Source organism: Paroedura picta, chromosome 2 (assembly GCF_049243985.1).
Source record: "Paroedura picta isolate Pp20150507F chromosome 2, Ppicta_v3.0, whole genome shotgun sequence".
Taxonomy (NCBI): Eukaryota; Metazoa; Chordata; class Lepidosauria; order Squamata; family Gekkonidae; genus Paroedura; species Paroedura picta.
Window position 1 is genome coordinate 37,262,415 of NC_135370.1, and position 25,736 is coordinate 37,288,150.

The 25,736-nt window shown below is 41.2% G+C and overlaps 2 protein-coding genes across 2 annotated transcripts in view; both read right to left on the reverse strand.

The window, feature by feature from the left end:
- Positions 1 to 188: 188 nt before the first annotated feature.
- BBS5 (Bardet-Biedl syndrome 5) lies at positions 189 to 15,864 on the reverse strand. Its single transcript, XM_077319789.1, has 12 exons — positions 15,715 to 15,864; positions 13,652 to 13,734; positions 11,694 to 11,759; positions 10,568 to 10,617; positions 8,304 to 8,431; positions 7,259 to 7,394; positions 5,011 to 5,106; positions 3,914 to 3,976; positions 3,187 to 3,321; positions 3,000 to 3,083; positions 1,561 to 1,584; positions 189 to 1,439 (listed from the first exon to the last, which is right to left on the reverse strand). Exons 1-12 carry the CDS (start codon positions 15,774 to 15,776, stop codon positions 1,338 to 1,340), a joined length of 1,029 nt encoding a protein of 342 aa, XP_077175904.1. The 5' UTR covers positions 15,777 to 15,864; the 3' UTR covers positions 189 to 1,337.
- Positions 15,865 to 21,400: 5,536 nt separating this feature from the next.
- The window catches only part of LOC143829250 (uncharacterized), a 73,792-nt gene continuing 69,456 nt past the window's right edge, over positions 21,401 to 25,736 (reverse strand). The window contains exon 37 of the mRNA XM_077319787.1: positions 21,401 to 23,027. Within this exon, the coding sequence (XP_077175902.1) occupies positions 23,020 to 23,027 (8 nt within the window). The 3' untranslated portion in view covers positions 21,401 to 23,019. The remainder of the gene's footprint in view (positions 23,028 to 25,736) is intronic.

Sequence of the window (25,736 nt, forward strand, 5' to 3'; positions counted from 1 at the left end):
TCCAGAAACTGGAACCCAGACAGATTTTATTATACAAACTAGGGAAAAAAGCTCCAGAATTGAGGAAGAAACCGAAAAAAGTGTCACTCCTAACATTCACCCAGTGATCTGATTCACACATGATAAAATTCAAGAAGGATTTTCCAAATAATTTTACTATCACATAGTAAACCGGGTCAACTTAGAAATTATTTTCAAATCAATTAGATTTATTCCCAAGTTAATATGCTAAATGTGTTTGGTGAATGCAGTAGGACACAGGAAAAGATGATACAATAAACCAAATGTGACTATTCTTACTACACATTTTAGTTATTACTCACTTCAGGGAGTACAAACTGGTAGCTACATTGTTACTGGCAAAGAAGAAGCAGCTTAATGCGGTCACAACAGCTTTAGGTTTAAACTAATTGATAAAAATAGCCAAAACAATTACTCTGAACAGATAAAACAGTCATGGTTACATATAATCTATGTAATGTTTATGACAAAATACAAAGTTCAAGATCTGTCAAACTACTGATCGATTTCAGAGAGGCAGAAAAGAGCATGGACATCAACATCCTCTCCCAGCACGCTTCCAAAATAATAGGATGTCTTGTACTTTAGTGGAATGAGCTAAAAATAAGATTTAACGATTATGTCACCGTTGGAAAACACTTGCCAAGACATACTGTGTAGCAGTGACAGATAGTTCAGAAATACAAATCCTTACATTTCATTTCCTTAAATACTTGCAGTATCGGCCGATCAACACTAATCCTAATTAAGCGAATGATTTGAAATGGATGCCTTAAAAACACTCTATTCAAATATATAAACACCACATTGCATAAATATATGTTATAAATATTTCTTACAACTATACACTGTACACAATTTCTTTTAATATCTTTAAACAGGGAATCTGTCCAGCTGCTCCAGAGAGCCATGGGTGGGGGGTGGGCTGTGCCGCCTTCTCCCGGCCGGCGGAGCGGCCTCGCCGCGTCGTAGATGCGGTGAGGCCGTTCCACTGGCCGGGAGAAGGCTCGAGAGAGCCTCGGGTGGGGGGGTGGGCTGAGCCGCCTTCTCCCGGCCGCCAGAGCGGCCTCGCCGCGTCTACAACGCAGCGAGGCCGCTCCGGTGGCCGGGAGAAGGCTCCAGAGAGCCACGGGTGGGGGGTAGGCCTTCTCCCAGGCCATCTAGCGCCCATTTCATTTGCATGTGAAATGGGCTTTAAATCTAGTTTTAAAATATATTAATAATCTCTGTAAAGCAGGTAGGAGGAGGAGAAGAAGCTTCATAAAAAGTTGCTGAGGTATGACTTTTGCAGCAGATACATATTGTTAAAATAACGGTCAGCCCATTACTTCCCAGAGTCCTTGCAGGGTGAATCCTTCCTTCAGTTTCTCTATGGCCAGTCCTAGCTCTTCAGAAAAAACTGGTGCACGATCCTGTTGCTTTTTTCAGGAAACGAGGAAGGCAGAGAGAAGATGCAAGAAAACAAAGTTAGAATTGTGGATTATGGACTAATATAGTATTAAATTTCATTAAAAAATTTTTTTCTTAAACAAATCTTACCTTATTACCATCAGCAAAATAAGCCTGCAACACAGAGGAAACAAAATATTACAAACCTTAAGAAACCGAGTCCATTTATTTTCACAGTTCATTAAACGTTTGCTACATTCATCCACAAACACCAGATATCACAGTTCACCTCAAAGCCTGCCATTATATCTCATAACTAAAATTGGTTTGTAAACCAGATCCCAGCTCTTTATGTCTAGTTTTAATAATTTAATCAATATCCCATGAATACCCCCATTTTGCAATTTATCTAACCATCTTTCTTTTTGATCTAGCATTATCAAAGTAAATATGAAATTTTCTATCCATTTTCAATGGAAAGCTCATTTTAACTGTAAATAAGAGATTTTTATTGGAATATACAAATATACAACAATTCTGGGGATTGTAGAAGCACTGATTTCGGTCAGCCACACAACTGACTTTTATAGTAACTGTTATTAACATAAAAGGATTTGTGCCATTTTGTAACCTCTGGTACTGTCTTCTTGCTCAGTTATCAGAAGTGTCTCCCTTTTTCCTCAGGTGAATATGAAGCAAAAATTACAAACATCAAAAGGGGACTATCTACTGGTTCTCTCCCCCAGTTAATAAAAGTAGAGAACCTAAATACTAATTTCGTATTTTCAAAATGCACCTAAGGAAGCATAAAAGAGATGTAATTATATTTTGTCATCACCTAAACATTTATGAGAGCCTCTTGTGGCGCAGAGTGGTAAGGCAGCCGCCTGAAAGCTTTGCCCATGAGGTTGGGAGTTCAATCCCAGCAGCCGGCTCAAGGTTGACTCAGCCTTCCATCCTTCCGAGGTCGGTAAAATGAGTACCCAGCTTGCTGCTGGGGGGTAAACGGTAATGACTGGGGAAGGCACTGGCAAGCCACCCCGTATTGAGTCTGCCATGAAAACGCTAGAGGGCGTCACCCCAAGGGTCAGACATGACTCGGTGCTTGCACAGGGGATACCTTTACCTTTACCTTTAAACATTTATGGCGACTGCTGTCATTAGCAGAATTAATGTTTAGCATAAAAAATCCTTTTTTGGGGGACATAGTATTTAAATTTTTTAATTAAAAGCATTTAGCTTGTTTCTGACAAATACAGTTTTGGCAATGCTTTTCACTTTTGTAATTCCACCGTCCTTTCCTGCTTCAAGGATTTTGCTGTGCAGCTGTCCCTCAGGTAGGGCCTCCTAGCAAGGTGTGAGGCAATGAGTCATTGTGTTGCTTTGGTGACAGCTATTAGCATATACATTCAAGTACTTGGGAGTTTGACGGTCCAACTCTCCAGCCCTCTCCCTTGCTGCCAGCTGCAAGGCTGCAACTATGTCCTGACTCACAGAGGGCAGTCACAATGGCTGAAATATTGGGGTAAATTCTATGATGGATGACATTTCTCTACCAGATATTCGTTTTCCTCCCCATAGGTCCTTACCACAAAGGCATCTGTGTGCTCATCTGCCTCTATCTCTACGTCATCTTGTACCTGTTCCACCGTCAGGTCTTCTAGGCGCTGAGGCTGGAAATTAACAAATGAAAACAAACGTGACTGTCTAGCTCTATTCCTTCGTTTTATTACGGCAGCTACTTTAATTCTCAAAGTGGACACCAAGGTGAAATACCTTTTCTTCCATTTCATAATCCACTCCAAATATAGGATTAACGGAATAGACTTTATGCAGTGAATTTATTTCCTTTGCTGCTTCCTGTAGTTTTTCAGGTGGGTCGATCTTAAATCCAAGGACGTACCCTCCGGTCTACAAAACAGTAATGTATGTTACAACAAAAGATATCCAACCATAGGATTATCCAAATACAGTAAATACAGTGGGTTTTGTAGCAGGAAGGTATTTTAGGATCTTTCACAATACGTTTGTTAAAGGGCTAATATTTTAATGCCAGTATAATAACAAATGACTCCAAAAAATCCTGGTTTAAAGCTATTTTTACATAATCCTCTTGTCTTAGAAAAAGTACTGAGCAATGATGCTTTCTAACCTGTTCTTGTGAGGAGATTTATTTTGAAATATCCGTACTCAAGAGAACTACTCATGAGCTAACCATCTCAAGTCTAAACTTTCACTGGAAAAGGCACTCAAAAATAGCATGTGACCAAGCTGACCTGCTGGTGTTTCATTCAGGGACCTGATGAATCACCTGGTGTTCATTTATCATGGTCATTATTCAGGATAATCCACATCCGTCATGCCATGAGGACATCCTAATCAAGAAAGCCTTGAGGCTAAATGTCACGAACTGCAGGTGCTTCATTCAAGAAACAGTTCACTGGCGTTTCAAATGGAGCCAAAGAGCTCCAGGAAATGAAATACGCTGCTAGGGTCCTCTTACCGTCTGAGAGCTTTCGATGACGAGTGCCAAACCAAATCTCGAATCTCTGATCTTTACTGAGCGCTGAGGCCAAAGTGAAAACAAGAGGGAACATTTTTAAAACAATAAGAAGCGCCATTCAAATAGTATCCTTATAAAAACTAGAATATGATTTTCTGAATTATAAATCTTTGCAAATAACATGATTATTTTAGTTGTAAACATATACCCTTTTAGCAGAAAAGGACATTGTCCAAAGCAGGAAAAGCACACAGAAAGACTATGGTTTGTGAACTGTAATGAAAAGCCACGTGCCTATGATCAGAAGCAACTATAGGGCAGCATTTTAAGTTTTATGGACATCAAATAAAACGACTTAACCTTTTAAAGAGAGTTGGTGTACTGCGATGGTTAAGGATGAACTATGAGTCAAAGTCTCAAGTTCAGCTTGGGGGATGATAGTACTGGCTCATGCAAAGATGCATGTGAAGCCAAAATATGTTTAGGATATTGTTGCAAATATATTTTTATTCAGAATAACCCAACTGCTGATTTGGGAGAAGGAATGCCTTTGAAACTCTTCACAACCCTACCACCCAAATCTGGCAGAAAATCACTACTCCACCAGCTTCATCATAATACATGATGGCCTGTCTAGTCAGGCAACATTTAATGAGTCATCTGTATCAGATCTATTCAGAATGCGACCCAGGTCATTCAGTGTGGCTTATTCTCAAGAAGAATTCTTAACATTGCCCTGTAACTAATCTACTCCTCACAGGCGAGTCATTCAAAAAGAGATGTGTACAGAAGATACACAAGCACCCAGAAGCCTTTTATCCCGGTGACTGATCCGAGGCCGTTACAGTAACTGAAGCCAAGGTGAAAATAAATATTTTCCCATTCCCCACCACAACTCAGCAGACAGAACCTACATTTCAACTTCTAGAGGAGGTACCACGCATTGCTTATGATAACACTGTCAAATTTAGATTCATATTTATAAATCTCTACCAGAGAAGCCATAGTTTTTTTCATAGAGAGAACGCATAATTTTAGAAGTAATTTATATCATATTCATATTAACAGCTCAATGTTTGTCATGTTAGGGTACTTACAATTTGTAGATATGGTATGCTGACATTAAAACTGTCGTTCATATTAGCGTGCCAAACTATTCTCACGTTTGTAATGAAAAAGGTACCCAGATTTCCCTAGAAGCAAAAGAAGAGAAGTAAAAACTTATTTGGATCCGTCATCGCATCGGCCTCATCCATCCATTTGTATTTAAATAAAACTTGATTCAGAAAATAGCGAAGCAGCCATTTAAATAGAAACAAACTCACTGGGTAAATCCCAACATCCCTGTAGAGAAAACCCTAATATTCCTATGGAGTTCTTTTAAAAAATATCTTAAAATATTTTACATCTTCTTATATATTCTCAAGGCGGCTCATATCATGTATCGCTGACTAGTTTTAATGTAAACCGCCCTGAGCCTTCGGGGAGGGCGGTATATAAATCTAAATAAATAAATAAATAAATAAATAAATAAATAAATAAATAAATAAATAAATAAATAAATAAATAAATAAAATTTTACGAGCAAAATGATCAACACAACTGAAAATGGTCTCCTTCTATTGATGGAAACGGATAGGCCACATTCCAACACAAGGGACAACAAAGGAAGGCTTAGCTGTAAATAATGTTAAATAAGGTTAGCTGTAAATAATGCCTGTGAGGAATAATGTCTGAAGGGCCAGCTCTACAGTCACTCCTATGGGAGCAAATCAAGAAAACTCTAGAACTCTAGGCCAAATGCTCATGCTCAAATATGCTTCTCGAGGGAGGATGTCGTTCTTCTATACCTGCTCCAAGGCACATTAGTACAACGAGCACTTCCAAAGAGAAAGGACAGAGAGGCTGGCAGCAGGGAGGGTTGTAGAAACTTGAAATAAACGTTTCTGCTACTAAGGTAAAAGGTAAAGGTATCCCCTGTGCAAGCACCGAGTCATGTCTGACCCTTGGGGTGACGCCCTCTAGCGTTTTCATGCCAGACTCTATACGGGGTGGTTTGCCAGTGCCTTCCCCAGTCATTACCGTTTACCCCCCAGCAAGCTGGGTACTCATTTTACCGACCTCGGAAGGATGGAAGGCTGAGTCAACCTTGAGCTGGCTGCTGGGATTGAACTCCCAGCCTCATGGGCAAAGCTTTCAGACGGCTGCCTTACCACTCTGCGCCACAAGAGGCTCATAAAGGTAAAGGTATCCCCTGCGCAAGCACCGAGTCATGTCTGACCCTTGGGGTGACACCCTCCATTATTTTCATGGCAGACTCAATACGGGGTGGTTTGCCAGTGCCTTCCCCAGTCATTACCGTTTACCCCCCAGGAAGCTGGGTACTCATTCTGCTACTGGTTATGATAAAACTATAAGAAACAAGAAAACCAAAGTATTTAAGTAGACTGCATTTGAATATTATCAAGATTGTAAAATATTGACACTATTTGGGACTGACAAAATAGAACAGAAGAGTTCAAAAAATGTCTCATGCATAAGATATGATCCAGAGCTTTGTAAGGATAAAATTATCTTTCACTGGACATTTACAAGAGTGCATTCACATTATATATCCATGCGATACCAGTCACTGGGACTGTCCAACTGTCATGTACAAACTGCTGCCAGCTCCTCGACGCGCATGTAGACCCCCGAGCAGAATCTACAGGAGTCAAAGGTCACATGCTTCATGGTACAAACAATAGGATGGCAAAATTTGCACCTGACACTATAAGTCATGCCTGCTGTCATAAAGTGTGCGGTCTGAATCCTTTCAAAAGGCACATGGCAAGGACACAGCCTCCCCCCCTCCCCCTAAGTTCAGAGGGCTTGCCAGACTGAAAATCAGGAGAGGAAGAATGAACCCTGCACTATTCACACACACACACACACACACACACACAAACATTTCTCTGCATTAGAATGTAACTTTGAATGTATTCTTTGCATCAGAATGTAAAGATTGGCCCCCTCCAAACTAAACCAGTTGGGGGTTACTGAAATAGAGTGGTTTAATGTTTATGGAAGTATATATGATTTTATATTTTTACTAATTGTTGATTTGTGTTGTTGCCCATCCCGAGCATTCAGGATGGGCAGGTTATAAAGACAAATATATATTTATTTATTAAAAGGACACAAAGTCTTATGAACATTCAGTTGCACTTTACAATACCATGGGGTTTTTAAAGTAATAAATTTAGTGCAGTGATTCTAAAATTCTCTGAGCAACATTCAATAGGGGACAATATGAAGCACATTCTTAATACCATTTTAGTAGGTATTTCTTATATTATGCAATACCTGATCACTAGATAAATTCCAGACTCCATTTATTTTGTCGTATACTTGCTCCTTTGGTAACAATCTTAACTGCTTGTTTTGAATTAATGCGCATCTCAGTTTAAGATCACGGTACATTTTTGATGTCTCATATGCTCTAGAAAAATATTTGTGACAAATATGAAAAATGTTAAAAACTATTTTCCCCTTTTACTATTGCAGTACTGAAAAAATAATTTGAGCAATGAAGTCATAGCTTTGAGGGAAAGAAAAGCAAAAGACATAATTTATATTTTCAAAAACTATTATCTGTTGTATTTTGCAATGCCTGAATTATTATTATAAGCAATTTTGTGGTTCAAACCAGACACATTCATAATATACAGTTCTTTGTATCTAACAGTCAAATGTTCAGTCTGCAGATATTCAAATCTATGGATATGGATCGAGGCCCTACTGACAGAATGGAGACTTTTCTTCAAACTTGGGAAAAACCCAGACTTGCAAAAGAAGAAGAGAAGAGAAGAGAAGAGAAGAGAAGAGAAGAGAAGAGAAGAGAAGAGAAGAGAAGAGAAGAGAAGAGAAGGAAAAGGAAAAGGAAAAGGAAGGAAGGAGAACAAATAAAGTGGGTTTTTAAAAGAAAAACAAAATGAAAACAGTTGACTGCACAAGCACAGAGAATTCTCTGAATGCAGGCAAGAAGAGGAGGGCAGAAGGGGAAAAGAAACAATCATATGCTGCAAGGCTGCAGATGGTTGACAAGGAAAAGACAATGAAGGGCCCTTGACAGGAAAGTCTCTCCCACTATGCTTTAGAATCTCTATGCTTAAGAAGGGAAACAAATCTTCAAATTCTAACAATCACCACCTCATGCCAAATGCAACACAAAGAAGAGTTCACAGTTTTTCATATAGATGACAAGTCAATTACATTTACACGTGAAATGAACATTTTTAATTCTAATAGTTTACAAATATTATGCAACCAAACCAGTTTCATTAGTACTGCATGTCTGTGAGTATCTCTTGCTTCCAAATGACACTAAGAATATTTTTATCTCAAGTACCTGTGTACAGCAATAACTGAGGTAAAAAGTCTGGGACTTCCGGGAACCACACTGGTAAATATGAATTCAAAACGAGTAGCGTTACATCTGGTTAATATATAAAGTGCTTCTGTCTGGCCTCTTAACTTCTGCAAAGGAACAGTATGATTTCATATTTTGCTGTAGTAATTCCAAAAGAAGTCAAAACAAACATTTACATATTCATGTTTCTCTGATGCAACAATTCTACACACACCTCTGAATAACTGAACAGTCATGATGATCTGATAAACTAGTGCATAATTAACATTAACATTCTAACTGTCCCTTCAAGTCCTTCAACAAGGCAATTGGAAGCCACTCCTTCAGATGGTGAAAAGCCGAGTATAAAACCAACTCTTCTTCTTTTCTAATGCAATTGTGTAGTAACGCTCTTTACATTTCAGCCGTGTCACGCCTCCATCCACTTCCCTCCCTGCTTTGCATCCTGCCTACCGCCTTCCCTCTCCCCTATGTAAACAAAAACTCCTTTGAAAATAAAATACTCTTTTTTGCATCTGCTTTGGAGAGTGTGTGCTATGTGGCCAGTGGAAGGCGAAAAGGACATACATATTGCTCTGCTTCATAAATGAACTTTGACGTGAATCGCTATGAATGGTTGTGAGTTCTCCTTGCAAGTGCCTAGCACAAGCCTTCATTCCAGACTATTTGGTGACCGGGTTGTTAATTGCAATAACGGCATTGCAATGCAATAAGCATTTTTTAATGGCAAACGTCCTTCTGGAAAACTCAGGCAGAAGTGGGGCCTGGTGGTGGGCATGGATTACTGATGCGTCAGTGATTACCCAAATATACACACCATGGCTTAGTGCTGGACGCCTATTAAAGAAGATCTAATACTTCTGAAAGTAGCAAGAGATCTTGACAGTTGTCAAAGATGATCTAACGCTTTTCACAATGATTTGGTGTTTTGACAGCTGTCAACGATGATCTAATGCCAGTCAGCTGGACTGCTTGACGGCTGTCAAAGTTGATCTAGGTCAGCAGAACCTGAGGTAACTGGTGTCAGAAGTTTACATCTAACTCTTACTCCATTCAGCTGGAGATTATTGGCAGATACGTATTTTACAATGGTGATTTGTGGGACCACAAAATGCAAAAGACTGGATCCATGCTATGCATGTCACTATGCCCCTTGAAAATTACACTATTTGTCTGTGCTGGTAAGCATTTGGAGAGCATAAAATTCATGCGTTGTTCTTCTGGATATTGTGATGGTTCTGTTGTTTTGTGTTTTATATCTTTTCAGACTTAATATGCTGTGACAAAGCTGAGGTGAAACAAGGTATTTAATACGGGAACCTTGTCACATACTAACACAGAAAAATGCATGCAGCTTGAATAAAAAAACAAAACTTTTATGTGAACGTTTGATTTTTTTTTATTGTTGCATAGTTGTGTTAGCCAGCTATGCCATGGTGATTTCTCTTATGTTGTAAGCAATTCCTGTGGCTGCCTATATTTATTTGCTTTCAAATATCCACATGGCAAGAAAAGTAATTCAAAAGCAAGGTTTTTACACACACAAAAGTGGCAAGTTACATCCCAAAGGAAATCCGGTGGGGAAATAATTGCAATATTCAGGACTTCAGGAAAGCATGGGTTTGCTCTTGGGCAGAAACCTTACCATCCTTCAACAACATGTTAAGCCTCTGACGGGCCCCAACAGGGTGATGGCAGTCCCCAATAAGAGACTCTTCCCTGCCCCCCTGATCGTCCTTCTCTTTCTCCTGTGTGCCGCTTCCCAACAGCCAGTAGGGAAGCCTGGGAGCTGAGGATGGCTGTTCAGCCGTTCTTCACCACAGCTGCCTCATGCTCCCCACCCTCCTGCCCACTGAGTGGTTGTACTGCATGCCCTGACAAAGCTGTGTGCCCAAGCCTCCTGGCCACACGGAGAGCTTGGGGGACGGGGCGTCTGGCCCAGCTTGTCACCTGGCTCTCCCTGCTCTTCAGGGGCAAGGGTGGCAGGCCTCCTCTAGTGCACGGCCCAGACAGTGAGCTTGGCCATCCTGCTCTGCAGGGGCCCTTCTGCCCTCTCACTCGGGCTTTGTTACTATTTTGACATAGCTTGGGCTACGATTTCAAGTGAGACTTACTAAGTGGATCCAATGAAATCTATTACTTGTTGAAAAAGAATCATCTTTAGAATCTGAAACATCATGTAGTTTAATAATTGTATATTACATGTTACTTTTACCAATATAATACTTATTTTTTAAACTTACCGAGTTAGCCATTCTTGTTGTTATATTCACAAAGCAATTGTAACCTACAGCTAATTAAGAGACAGAAAAATAAGAGTGGCAGATATGAAATAAGAACGTCACTGACAGTATGCTATGTCTCAGTTTCAAGGCTATATTTTATCAATTTCTAAGTACTACAAGATCTTCCGTACCCAAAACGTAGTTAATCTAACTTTTACCTAATGTCACTATGGCACAAAAGATTTTTCTTTCTAGCAGCCAACACCCAGTGTTGAATTAAGGAACAGCATATTCACAATTTCTTAAATTTGTTAAAACATAATAATAATGTCTTGAGTTGCAAAATATTTAACAATGAAACTCACGTGCTAAATTAGGATTCTTTATATTACTTAACATTATGAAGGAATAGTGTGAACTAGCTCAGGAACAAAGAAGCAACGTCACAACAAAGACAAAGGAAGATTCAAAACTGCAATAATTTCTAATATATATTTTAAATTAGCTTAAAAAACAGAATGATGCTTAGAAGATTTTTGGACTATTGTAGTGTATTTGACAAACTGTATTATTTATACAACTAAAGCTATTGTTTAAGAAAGAATCATGCTACAGCTAACATTGCTTCGGATTGCAGTTTTAATGCTTTGCTACAGACCGTCCAACAATTCTAAAATAGAGAAAAATCCGGGTAGACTGATTCTATTGATTGTAATGGCCAAAATGTGCCTTTAAAACTACAACCAACAGCATCTTATTTCCAATTAACCACACATTCATCTATATATGTGTACACACATATACCCACTATCTCTTGCCAAATGTCTCTTTCTACTCTTAGATGAATGGAACTGACAACTAGAATGACATCTCCATGTGTTGTTATACTTACAACTATTGTAAATTGTCCCACATAAAAAGGAACAGTGTGGCCCAGGCTAACCCAGAACCAACACTTGCCCTAACACTAAAATTACAGCTGCTCCAACGTTTTGATCCTGCTGTATCACAGAATGTACAGTCTACCTGTGCCTTTGACATTCAGACAACCTACTGCACAAAGAACAATGCTTATTGTTATGCCTCCAACATATACCACCACAAGAAGAAATACAGAACATCCATTAACAGGGAAAGAACTTACAGAGGTTGACTCTAGGCAGCGCTACTGAGTGCCAGATAATCCTCAAGTTTGTTACCAAGAGTCTACCTGGAAATTAAAAAAACACACAAATGTTTACTAGATAATTCATAACCACATGAACTGTAGTACTGAAGAGTTGAAAGAGATCTGAAGGCTTTTTAGTCCAGTCCCACAGTGTCAGGCCATATCCTCACTGCCCAGTAACCCTAGTACATAGAGTACTCCCTCCCACATTTTCCTGAATTCTAAAAAATACTCTATAGGAAAATAAAGCAGAGCAAAACAATCTGTATTTCACAAAAGGTACTAATAGCAAAAATAGCTTAAGCAAATGGACTCCCAGAAGTGATGGGAAAATATCTAACACGCTATTCCGACCTAGGGGAGAGGGAACTAATAATCTGAGAGAAGTAAATCTTGAGCATCTCTACTGACACGTTTGACTCTAAATACTGGCACAGAAGCCCCCCTGTGATTTCATCAGAAAAGTTGTGATGATACATTTTGTGATGCTCCAAAAGTCATTAGTAGTATTATAATTCAAACCAAGCAAGCTGGATGTCCACCTAATGAGAATGGACTAGTAGACTTCTAGAATTCCACCTTCTGGAAGCCAGGGGAGTTCAGTGGAATTCCCAAAGACCAAAGAAAACTGGCTGGGTTTCAGAATCAACACAGTTAATGAAAGCTCTCAGTTTAAAAGAAACCTTAACATCTGAAAGAAAAGCTCATGAATATCTCTTATACTGTAAAACAACTTATTTGTACGAAAAAGCTCAATTCCTCATTCCAACTACCCTATTCCTCTTTGTAAAACAATTTATTTCTTTGTTGGTAAAAAAGCCTCTGTTCTATTCCGACAAATAGTTTTAAGAGAAGAGGGCTCAACACCTTCTCCAAAAGTTCCAAGGCTGAGTGAAGCCAAAAAGATCTGTCAGTCACAGCACGGGACAGTGTTCCTTGTTTTTAAAAACAAACTACAAGGGTAGCTCTGTGAGGGAACATTTTATTTTGGAGGGAAAATTTTACTTCAGAGTAGAGATGCCTCCACATGCTTTTTCTGTAATACCCCCCACCTTGTAGAACAGCCAGCCTGAGGAAGTCAGGAAGGTTCACATGCTTTTGACATTTCACAATCTATCAGAGCTAGAATTGTTCAGGAGAGCATTTTTATAAAGGTCACAAGGCCACATCAGAATAGATCGCTACAGGAAAATGCCCTGTGCTTCTACTTATATAATAGCATGGTCTGCAATATTTAACATGCATGTTTTGTTCAAACTACAGCCTTGCTTCAAATTTCTGCAATCCCTACTTATTAGACATATCATCTTATTGATTGCATTGAATTATATTGTGTAAATTGCCTTGAGCCTCAGCAAGAAAGGCAGACTGTAAATAATGTAAAATGAATAAAATCTAAGCTCTGTTTTACTCTATAAAGGGCAGTGTAGCGATGGCTTTAGGGCTCACATTATATTACTAACCACAATTGTAATAAAAGTTGTACTACTACAGGCAGGAAGCAGAGAAATCTGCTCTCTTCTGTTACAATGTGCTACAGGACACTTCATCATTTTGCTTATCCATCACTCCTGGGAGACACAGAAAGAGCTCACTTAAACAAAGAAGAGTCCAGAACTCCCCTTTCCCTTTCATAATTGCATGATATGAGAAAGTGATAAATTTCTTGATGTGAGAAGGTTCTTTATTCATCAGAAATAACTGTCTTTCTGTTTGCTTATGTAACTGTAACTAAACTACATTCTGGAAATGGAGAACGCCATTTTCGAAAACTGGAAGGTATTTGTGGATTTAATTTTTAATTAAGTTGTCCAGGTTGCTTTTTCAACCTGAAAAGAACAACAAAAAAAACAGTGCACCAGACAGACCAATAGTTTGACCTACTTCATATTGTGATAATTATGTGTAATACAGACGTCTATATTTGGGGTTACCTTTATCTCCATTGTTTCCTTTGGTATCTTCGATAGAATCCAGACAGTCAATGAGAATTTCTCCTGCTCTCATTTTCATTTGTCTAAAACAAAACTAACATTCTTAGACACTGTGTCAGCTGCTCCTTGCTTTTATTCCATTAAAACCTAAGTGAACATTTTACGAATACCCACTATGCATGAAAAATGGGGTTCTTTAACTTCTTTGAAAACATCCACTGAAATGGCTAAGAATGATCTTTCTGCACCCAGGACTCCACTAACTCCCACAGACTTGGCAGTACATAACAAGAAATCATGTACCATCCCACGGTCACGTGACAGGGAGAGGGAGCCAAGCAACTGTTTCCTGAGCATTAAGGCCAAGATCACGGGCAGCAGATCAAGACAGGCAACAACAGGATTATGTGATTTATCAGGAGGTACATCATGGCGAGGAACAAGCCAAGGGTCACAACCATGGAGAAATCCTCCCCCTTTCATCTCCCCTCATACTCTTCCCATCAGCAAGTAACCAATGAAAGCCAAGAAGCATGACAGCCTTGCTCTCTACTTGTATGCACTTGTATACACTCTTTCCAAAACGCAGCAAAACACAATTCAGCTCGGTAAGTATTGATGAAGCAGAAAGTGGGGCTCCATAGCCTATCTGGGACCAGCCCATTCGCTGAAAGCTGCTTTCTACAAATGGATGTTCAGTGCTGGTAACATTGCTATAAGCAATTTACTTCTATTCTGAAACAGTTTATTGGTGACGTTATTAAAAAAGTATTTCACGGTGAAACGAATTACTTTCTCAGGTTGAGAGGCAATTACTTCCCGGTTATTTACACTCAGGGCTCAAAGCCATCTTATGTTAGTCCAAGCAAATCCTGTGTGGGTGGCTAACCTGTGAATCCCCCCCCCCATTTATTTGTAAGTTTGCTTCCTTCCTTCCTTCAGTCAGGGCCCTTTAAAAAAAGTTGGCACCTATATATAGCTAACTTCAGATTAAGTGATCAAACATCCTTTAAAATCAAGGAAGATGAAACCCTTCCAGTTCATAATTTTATGTTAATACAATCTGCAGACTGGGTAATCAACTTCACATGGACTTTTAAATGGGCATTAAATGGCACTGGGGAAAAGTTCATAAAATACAGCAAAATACAATTTCAGAATACACGGTGATTAACAGTGCATTGCCACACACATAATCTATATGTTTCCTTCCCCCCTCTTTCTTTTAATATATTGTAAGAACAAATTTAATAAAGCAATTTTCCCCCTTTAGCTATCCTATGTTCTACATTTTAGATTTTTTGATTGTGTTGGTCTAGGTCCAAAATAATAGTAAATAAAATATTTGTGTGTGTATGTGTAATATGTATATAATATATAGATATATCTGTACAGTTACACACATACATAAGAATACATATAGATGAATGTATGAGTGTATGCTGCAATTCAGTTCAAATGAACATCCAACTTTGTGTTGACTAAAAACATGTGTTATGTGTGTGCATATACACAAACGCGTGCATATACACACAAGCACTTTTTGGGCTGCTTGGCAGAGCTAAACAACATCAGAGTCCAGCAGCACCTTTAAGACCAAGAAAGATTTATTCAAGGCGTGAGGAAGAGTGCTTGTACTCAAAAGCTCACGCCTTGAATAAATCTTTGTTGGCCTTAAAGGTGCCACTGGACTCTGATTTTACTATGCTACTTCAGACCAACACGGCTACCCATTTGAATCTTGGCTGAGCTAGTTTTTCTTTTATAAATAAAACAGGTGGCCTGTTTGCTTGGTGATTTTTCTACGCTGCAATTCAGTCCAAGTGAACATGCAAGCTTGCTCCTTGAACAAAAGCGTTGTACATATAAATCCAGTGTCGGTCGGGGCCGTGCAGGCGGGGCGAGCTCTGCCTGCGCCTCCTCGGGCGGTCCAGCAGGGGGCGCGGGGGAGCGAGCGGCGCTTCCTCGGGCAGGGGCTGCAGCGCAGGACGTCGGGAAAGGGCAGGAGGCCGGGGGCTCAACGGCTAACCCCCGCAGCCGCCCCTATCGCGAGAGCCACTCACTGCGAGGAGATGTCGAAGCGGACGTCCCTGTCCTCCCATAGCGTGTCCGCAGTAGAAGTCATGACGACGGCGATGCTTCTTCTCGGCGTCCGCCGCTCTGTTCCTTGGCAACCTTCCTGACGGGCCGCGACGAGGGACAAAATTCCTAACGCGCACGCACGCACACAGCCTCCGTACGCATGCGCCGGCCGTCAGCGAGCGAGCCCCATCGAAGGCGGTAGGAGCTGCCGCCGTAGCGCCCCCTACCGGCCACTTGGTTTTTATTTAAGCGGGAAATTGTGTTGTTCTGAAGCAGCAGGACCAATTTAGAGTCCGGTGGCACCGTTAAAACGACACAGTTTTATTCAAGGTATGAACTTTCATGTGCACACACGCTTCCTCAGATGCAGTGTCATGTATTGGAAAGAATCAGTTCATACTTACAGGCAAAATGTGAGAGTCAATTAACATATAGCATAAGGAAAATGGTTCACAGAGATGCCAGAGATAAGTAGAGAAAACAGCAGTTTGGATTTGTCTGTATTCCCTTGAGATTGAATTGCACGGGGAAACATCTTGGGTCCAATAAATATGTCCAAATTCAGAGAATGATGGCTGCTTAGGTAATCAATTGCTGACAGCAGTTAGCTGAGACTTTGCCCTTCTGCCCCCTGCCTGCCCTCTCCCGCCTGGCATAGTCAGAAGAAGTGCCTCTGCTTTTCTGCCTGCTGTACGTTTTCAACCCCTTTCTTCCTCCCAGACTTAGAGTTTTCAGAATTCAGTACACATTGGTGATAAGGTTGGTACCCAATAGTTGATGGTTGCTACATGGTACTAAATACAAGGTTTGGGGTTTGTTTGGTCAAGTATAGCAATACATAAGTGATGGTTGATTGAGTTTATGTCTCCTCATTTCAAAGGGATCCTTTTTGAAGAAGAGTTGGTTCTTATATGCCGCTTTTCTCTACCCGAAGGAGTCTCAAAGTGGCCTACAAGCACCTTCCCTTTCCTCTCCCCACAATAGACACCCTGGGAGGTGGGTGAGGCCGAGAAAGCCCTGATATTCCTGCTTGGTCTGAACAGCTTTATCACTGCTGTGGCGAGCCCAAGGTCACCCAGCTAGCTGCATGTGGGGGAGTGCAGAATCAAACTTGGCTCGCCAGATTAGAAGTCTGCATTCCTAACCACTACATCAAGCTGGCGTTTGCATTGTTCACGGTACCATCCATTCAGTGGTAGAATATTTTCCCATGAGAAGACTAAAATAAACAATCTAATTGATTCTAGTGGGTAGCTGTGTTGGTCTGAAGCAACAGAGTCCAGGGGTGCCTTTAAGACCAACAAAGTTTTATTCAAGGTATGAACTTTGGCTTGCACGCACACTTCCTCAGATACAATGTCATGGAATGATTTTTTATTAATATAGGGAGCTGCGATGCTGATTATCCCAGGCTGCGCTAGGATTTTTCTGTATGCACAGAAACATACATATTCATTCAACAAAGACATATTTTAGTATCTCTGTATATTTAATTCACAAAAATACATGGCACGCATTTAATAAGATACAAATAAGCTACAGTTAGCATTTTTAACTCTATGGACAGTTCCAAAAGGCATAACGTTATGACGCTGGAAGATGAGCACCTCAGGTCGGAAGGTGTCCAATATGCTACTGGGGATGAGCAGACGGCTAGTACGAGTAGCGCCAGAATGAATGAAGCGGCTGGGCCAAAGCCGAAAGGACGCTCAGTTGTGGAAGTAACTGGTGGCGAAAAGACAGTCCGATGCTGTAAAGATTTTTATTCCATAGGAACCTGGAACGTCAGATCCATGAATCAAGGCAAGCTGGACGTGGTCAAACAAGAAATGAGAAGACTGAACATCGACATTTTAGGAATCAGTGAACTAAAATGGACAGGAATGGGTGAATTTAATTCAGATGACCATCAGGTATACTACTGTGGACAAGAATCTCGCAGAAGAAATGGAGTAGCCTTCATAATCAATAAGAGAGTAGGAAAAGCAGTCTTGGGATACAATCCCCAAAATGACAGAATGATCTCAGTTCGAATCCAAGGCAAACCATTCAACATCACAGTGATCCAGGTCTATGCCCCAACCACTGCTGCTGAAGAGGATGAAATTGATCAGTTCTATGAAGCCCTACAACACCTTATAGAAGCAACGCCAAAAAATGATGTGCTTATCATCATGGGGGATTGGAATGCTAAAGTAGGAAGCCAAAAGATAACCGGGATAACAGGCAAGTTTGGCCTTGGAGTACAAAATGAAGCAGGACACAGGCTGGTAGAATTTTGTCAAGAGAATACAATGGTCATAGCAAACACTCTTTTCCAACAACCCAAGAGACGACTCTACACATGGACATCACCAGACGGTCAACACAGAAATCAGATTGACTATGTGCTCTGCAGCCAAAGATGGAAAAGTTCTATACAGGCAATAAAAACAAGACCAGGAGCTGATTGTGGTTCAGATCATGAGCTTCTTGTTGCAAAATTTAGGCTTAAATTGAAAAAAGTAGGGAAAAGCACTAGGCCACTCAGGTATGAACTAAATCATATCCCCGACGAATATACAGTAGAGGTGACAAATAGATTTAAGGAATTAGATCTGATAGACAGAGTGCCTGAAGAACTATGGATGGAGGTTCGCAACATTGTACAAGAGGTAGCAACTAAAACCATCCCAAAGAAAAAGAAATGCAAGAAATCAAAATGGCTGTCTGAGGAAGCTTTACAAATAGCTAAGGAGAGAAGGGAAGTGAAAGGCAAGGGAGAAAGAGAAAGATACACCCAATTGAATGCAGAATTCCAGAGAAAAGCTAGAAGAGATAAGAATGCCTTCTTAAATGAACAGTGCAAACAAATAGAAGAAAACAATAGAATGGGGAGGACCAGAGATCTTTTCAAGAAAATTGGAGATATGAAGAGAACGTTTCATGCAAAGATGGGTATGATAAGGGACCAAAATGGTAGGGACCTCACAGAAGCAGAAGAGATTAAGCAAAGGTGGCAAAATTATACAGAAGAACTATACAAGAGCGAGCTTAACATCCCTGATGACCACAATGGGGTAGTTAATGACCTGGAGCCAGACATCTTGGAATGTGAAGTCAAATGGGCCTTAGGAAGTCTGAGCAACAATAAAGCTAGTGGTGGTGACAGCATTCCAGTTGAACTATTCAAAATCTTAAAGGACGATGCAGTAAAAGTGCTACACTCAATATGTCAGCAAATTTGGAAAACTCAGCAATGGCCACAGGATTGGAAAAGGTCAGTTTACATTCCAATCCCAAAGAAGGGCAATGCCAAAGAATGTTCAAACTACCGCACCATTGCACTCATTTCTCATGCTAGCAAAGTTATGCTCAAAATCCTACAAGCTAGGCTCCAGCAATATGTGGACCGAGAACTTCCAGAAGTACAGGCAGGATTTCAAAGAGGCAGAGGAACTAGAGATCAAATTGCCAACATACGCTGGATCATGGAAAAAGCTAGGGAGTACCAGAAGAACATCTACTTCTGCTTCATTGACTATGCAAAAGCCTTTGATTGTGTGGAGCACAACAAATTGTGGCAAGTCCTTAAAGAGATGGGAATACCAGAGCATCTTATTTGTCTCTTGAGAAATTTATATGCAGGTCAAGAAGCAACAGTGAGAACTGAACATGGAATCACTAACTGGTTCAAAATTGAGAAAGGAGTTCGGCAAGGCTGTATACTGTCGCCTTGTCTATTTAACTTGTATGCGGAGCACATCATGAGAAATGCGGGATTAGAGGAGTCACAAATTGGGATCAAGATTGCAGGGAGAAATATCAACAACCTCAGATATGCAGATGATACCACTCTAATGGCAGAAAGTGAAGAGGAACTAAAGAGCCTGTTGATTCGGGTGAAGGAGGAGAGTGCAAAAGTTGGCTTGAAACTCAACATCAAGAAAACAAAGATCATGGCAGCCGGCCCTCTGAATTCCTGGCAAATAGATGGGGAAGAAATTGAGATAGTGACAGATTTTATTTTCCTGGGCTCCAAGATCACTGCAGATGGGGACTGCAGCAAAGAAATTAAAAGACGCTTGCTCCTGGGGAGGAAAGCTATGGCAAATCTAGACAGCATCCTAAAAAGCAGAGACATCACCCTGCCAACAAAAGTGCGTTTAGTCAAGGCTATGGTATTCCCAGTTGCAATGTATGGCTGCGAAAGTTGGACCATAAGGAAGGCCGAGCGTCAAAAAATTGAGGCTTTTGAACTCTGGTGCTGGAGAAGACTCTTGCGAGTCCCTTGGACTGCAAGGCGAACAAACCGGTCAGTCCTAGAGGAGATCAGCCCTGACTGCTCTTTAGAAGGCCAGATCCTGAAGATGAAACTCAAATACTTTGGCCACCTCATGAGAAGGAAGGACTCCCTGGAGAAGAGCCTAATGCTAGGAGTGATCGAGGGCCAAAGAAGAAGGGGACGACAGAGAATGAGGTGGATGGATGGAGTCACTGAAGCAGTAGGTGCAAACTTAAAAGGACTCCAGGGAATGGTAGAGGACAGGAAGGCCTGGAGGATCATTGTCCATGGGGTCGCGATGGGTCGGACACGACTTCGCTCATAACAACAACAAAGCATTTTTAAAACAGGAAGAAAAATATTTTAATGGCCTCTCGCTGCATTTATCAAGAACAGACAATAACATTGAATTTCGGAAGTCTGGGATTGGAGTATAGTGGCAACATAACTTTGCAGGAGCAGTGGCCCAAATCAGTGGATATCATTGTCCACTGGTATGCAATTTTCAGTTATTCAATGATTATGTAAATGTAAGGACAGTGCAATCTTGACAGTTTTCCCTTTTGCTTACATAAACGTAGTAGAGTTCAGTCCTAAACAGAGTTATGTCGGTCCAAGTACATTGACTTTGCACTCTCTGTCTACACATGTATCTCATCACTAACTGGGATCTGTTGACAGCATGCTAGAATTAACTTGCCAATATCTATAGGTGAAGAGTGAGGTTTATTTGTTTAAACCCTCCCAACAGTAACAAAGCACCTGGTATCCACCGTTCTGAAAATACAAGATTTGTTTTTTGAATGGCTTTTGAAAGCCATAGAAACCTAATATACTAACATAACATTTAAATTAGCTTCATTGTGTTTAGATCCTGCCAGAAATTACCACTGATGGAAGAGCTGTGGATTCCTCCACTGCAACCCTTGAAATGCTGTTGTCTCCCTCTAAAATAGCACAAGGGAGGAGTCAGAGGTCTACGCTGTCCATGGAAATGTTAGGTGGGATCCAGGCTTGCGTACTGTACTGTTCAACAAAACCCAAGGCTATTGCTTGAAACACGAGTGACCATTTGTTTTCTGTGATACTAAGAGAAAGAGCATCAAGATGGCAACTTGATCATAAGTAAATCTGTCCAGGATGAGACTCTAAATCAGCTAATCACATCTGATTGATGCTGTGTGCCATGAATGAGATTGGGTTACCATTTGAATGATTGTGTATTGTCAGATGTTACATTTATCTAATGCTACTAAAAACCCTAATTGTATAATTTGCAAGTTCATGCAGCATAGATATTTCAGGATTTATAGCTCTGAGAAAATTCAGGGAGTTTACTGTAGTTTTCTTAAAGTTTCCACTTCATGATGCTATTTGACAGCGTGTGCATCTGTGTGACTCTATTGTTTTTTTTGCAGTCTTTCACCATACCCTGTTGATAATTCAAGATTGTTTTTTTTTAAAGACCCTGATAGTAAATCTATACAGCACAAATTGTGTGAGAAAGATCTTTCAACTACCTAAAGAAATGATTAATTTGTCATGAAGTTAGTATATCTCTAAGCAAATAGGAATAATTTGAAACAGAAATATATATTGTATAACATGAAACAATTCCACTGTGGTGGCCAAGAACTCTTTGCAAGTGTTGTTTAGGTCTTCTTTTTCAGCCTGTGATAGAAGAAAGAATCTAACCCTGAGTAACATTTGCTTGTGAATTCAAGTATAGCAATCCTCATTCATTTCCTTCAGAATAGTCCTTATGACAATCTGAAAAGGGGGGTGGGGGTGGCTGTGGATGTGTGCAAGAATAAAGGCAGAGCTACCATTCATGGTATATTAAGGTATTGAATCTACCAGATTCCCTGGCAACTGCTAGATTACTAACAGTGGAGCCATTATACATGGCAAGGAAAACAGAGGTTTCTTAATGAAACAAAGAGTTAGGGGGCATTTGTACTAACTTCTACCTGGCTATTTCCTTTTGCACCCCACCCCTGACATTGTAATCCTTTTCTCTCTTCAGATTGTAATTAAGCCGAGCCAGTTTCAGTTAACCATTTTGTAGGACAGAACTGGTGGTGGGTGTCAGAGAGGTTATCCCCCCCAGCCCCTAGATTCTTCCCTTATTATCCCCTTATCTTGCAAAACTTCCTTTTTTCGGAACAAGAGTTTGCTTCTGTCATGATATCTCAGGATTTATGGAGTTTACTTGATGCAATGTAGTTAGGCCCAACTAAGCCCACAGACATAAATATACTTAAGTGTGCCTAATTGCATAGGATTAGACTGCAGAAGGGCTGATGGGGTCTAGTAGACAGATAATTGCAGAGAAATGGATCAATCCCTTCTAAGTACTGGAAGGTCTGCTTCCTCTCCCATAACAGCTCTCCAGCTGAGTTTCTATCTGTGCTGAATCCTTTCCTTTTCCTCCTTCCAGTAATCTGTACTGTGGAGATGAATTATTTCAAAGACTATCATTTCCGGTTCCCTCCATTTATGTTATTGCTCGCTCTTCTTGCTTGCTCTATATTTTGAGTAATTCTTTTCCTCTAAGCTCATTTTACTAAGCAAACTAAGATCTGTATTTGCATTTAAGGATGGCCATATGATTTTTTTTTGCAGGTTTTGGAGGTGTAATTGACTTAACCCCTACTCCCTTTGCAATCCACAAAACATGAGGTTAATTTTTAGCCCCAAATCAACAGTGTAATCCCATGTAGATTTTTTTCTGGTCTAAACCCATTAACTTCAAGGGGTTTAGATTGAAGTAACTCTACATACAATTGCGTTGCTAGTTTGTTTGATCCCAATGTGTTAACACTCTATTTCCAGAATTAGGGTACCAACTACTCTATTGTCTTTAGTGGGACTTTAGTAGAATAAGTGGCTTGAGGATAGCCGCCTTAAATTCAAATCATAAAGAGATAATAATACATGCGCACAAAATATATTCTCCATTATCTGGAAGAAAGGCCTTTCCTGTTGAAGTATCCTTGGCTGACATCTCTGTCAATACTCTTCAGACATCTATAAAACAGGGAAAAAGAATTAGTTGTACCAATAAATATGAATGTGTCACTTCAATCCCGAAAGTTTGTACAAAACCAATTCAACATTACAAATATAAAAAATAACGATAGCTCAGTGAACTATCAAGGGGAACTTAGAAAGCTTTTTTAAAAAAAAATATGGAAATAATTGTAGGAATATTTTACTGACTTCTGGCCTTAAAAGGTTATAATGAGAACAATCCATGAGTGCTGAATCATTCTATCTATTAAGGTTCCTCACATTGATTTCCTTCATTATTTTCCTATACTGAATCTCCAAGATGTGTTTTTTTTTTGTTTTGTTTTTTTCCGTATAGTAGTCGAGTGGTTGCAAAAACAGTTATTGGAGGGGCAGTGCTCTGATGTATGTAATTGTGCTTTGGTACAACAATTCACTGGATTACTTATCATTCATCATATATGGCAGAGTTAAACACGGGAAGCATATCTTTAAACCTCCCCCCCCCCCGCTCCAGAGGAGCGGAAGGAATAAAGGAGTAAAGGCAAGTGGGGAGGAGTTAGGGCGGGCCCTGTCCGTGATAAAAAGTCGGAGGGCACAATCAGGAGCCGCAAAGCGGCTCCTGATTGGGCCCTTTGAGTTTCACTTGGGGGCCAAGCAGCCAATGGGGAGCCGCGCAAAGCGCGGCTCCCCATTGGCTGCTTGGCCCAGCCTCGCCTGGCCCGGACGGAGAGTCGCCGCTCAGAGGAAGAAGCCTTCCCCAGCAGTAAGTCCTCTGGCCGGCTTCCCCTCGCCCACGGAGCCTTCTGCCGGGCCCTGGGGCAGGCTCGCCTGCCCTTGGGCCCGGCAGAAGGCCACAAAGCCCACTCCCGCCGTCCCGAGCCTTCTGCTGGGCCCTGGGGCAGCCGAGACTGATCCTGGGCCCGGCAGTAGGCCTCAAAGCCGGCTGCCGCCGCCTTCCCAAGCCTTCTGCCAGGTCCTGGAGCAGCCGAGACTGCTCCTAGGCCTGGCAGTAGTCCGCAGAGCCCACCGTCACTGTCCTGAGCCTTCTGCCGGGCCCTGGGGCAGCCGAGCCTGCCCCTGGGCCCGGCAGAAGGTCCCAAGGCCACCTACCTTACTCTGTTCCTCCCTTCCCCCCAGCATTCCCTTTGTCCTTCCCCTCCTCCCAGCATTCCCTTTGTTTTTCCCTTTCTCCCTTCCTCCCTCTCTTCCATCTGCCTCTTTCTGGCTACCTGTTTCTCTCCCTCTTCTGTCTCTATCTTCCTCCCTTTCTTTCTCTCTTTCTCCTTTTCCTCCTTCCTTTGCCCCATCCCTCCACCCACCCATCATGCTAGGGCCCGCTGTATTTTGGCCACAGCGGGCTTAATATCTAGTAATAATATAAAATATGTAACCAAGTTGATACAACGGGTATTCTAGCTTGCCTCCTCATGGGTAACACTAAAGAATTAGAACTTCTGGCTGCCAGACAATCGTAGGGTCACCTGGCTACATCATAAACATCAGAACAAGAGATCAAACACTACTTCTCAGGACAATTTGACAAGGGGTATAGGAGACAACATTCAAATCTGCAAAATGAATATTGAGGGTATAAGCAAGCCTCTGCCACATCTTACTGGCCAAGAGCCAGCTTGGTGTAATTATTAGGAGTGTGGACTTCTAATCTGGCAAGCCAGGTTTGATTCTGCGCTCCCCCACATGCAGCCAGCTGGGTGACCTTGGGCTCCCCACAGCACTGATAAAGCTATTCTGACCGAGCAGGAATATCAGGGCTCTCTCAGCCTTACCTCCCTCACAGGGTGTCTGTTGTGGGGAGAGTTAAGGAAAGGCAATTGTAAACTGCTTTGACACTCCTTCTGGTAGAGAAAAGTGGCATATAAGAACCACAGCACTGATAAAACTGCTCGGATTGAGCAGTAATATCAGGGCTCTCTCAGCCTCCTCTACCTCACAGGGTGTCTGTTGTGGGGAGAGGAAGGGAAGGCAACCGTAAGCTGCTTTGAGACTCCTTCGGATAGAGAAAAGCGGCATATAAGAACCAACTCTTCTTCAATAAAATAGATTTAGTGCCAACAGAGCCAAATTAGCACAGTTTTGTCTGTGCTTAAGCAAATGTTTCCTCAGGCTTTTATGAATGAGTCAGTGCTTCTTCCCCAGCCCTGTCCCAATAATATGTTCGACCACCATGGGCAGCTGTGTGCAGGCATAAGGATGTATGGAACTGGATAAAAGGCTATTACAGTTATAGGCAAATCCTCTCTTATTTTTCCTTGTTTCCCTCTTGCTTCCTATGGCCAGTCTTGTTTATTCAACCACTAAGTTCAGCAGGTGAATAAAGCTTACAAAGGGACGAACAGCCCTTTGAAAGTCAGGTTCCAAGTGCTGAAATAACAGCAACAGGAAGTGAAAGGTTAAGAATCTATACTAGGCAGAGAGAACCAGAGTGACAGGCTGCTCAAGTTAGAGAACGGAGTTTTCTACTGACAGCTAATCCACATAGTGTCCAGATGACTAAAACAGATTTGGCAGTGGGAATCTGGGCAGTGAGGTGATGTTGACTCCCAATTCAAATTGGAAGGATAATTCTTCTAAGGGGGATCCCTGCTTAGTTTGGAAGGGGAAATCCGGTGTGTGTACTTCCTCAGACGTGTGTGTGAGAAAGAGCTTCCAACTTCTCAGGAGGCTGTGGGATAATAGTACTTCTAGGAAAGGAGCAAGTGGAGG

Coding starts and splice junctions, on each gene's coding strand:
- BBS5 (XM_077319789.1), bottom strand. CDS start 15,776: ATGACTTCTACTGCGGACACGCTATGGGAGGACAGGGACGTCCGCTTC. Junction 10,618..11,693: donor GCTGCCTAGAGTCAACCTCT/GTAAGTTCTTTC, acceptor TCTCTTAATTAG/CTGTAGGTTACAATTGCTTT. Junction 3,977..5,010: donor GCATACCATATCTACAAATT/GTAAGTACCCTA, acceptor CTTTGGCCTCAG/CGCTCAGTAAAGATCAGAGA.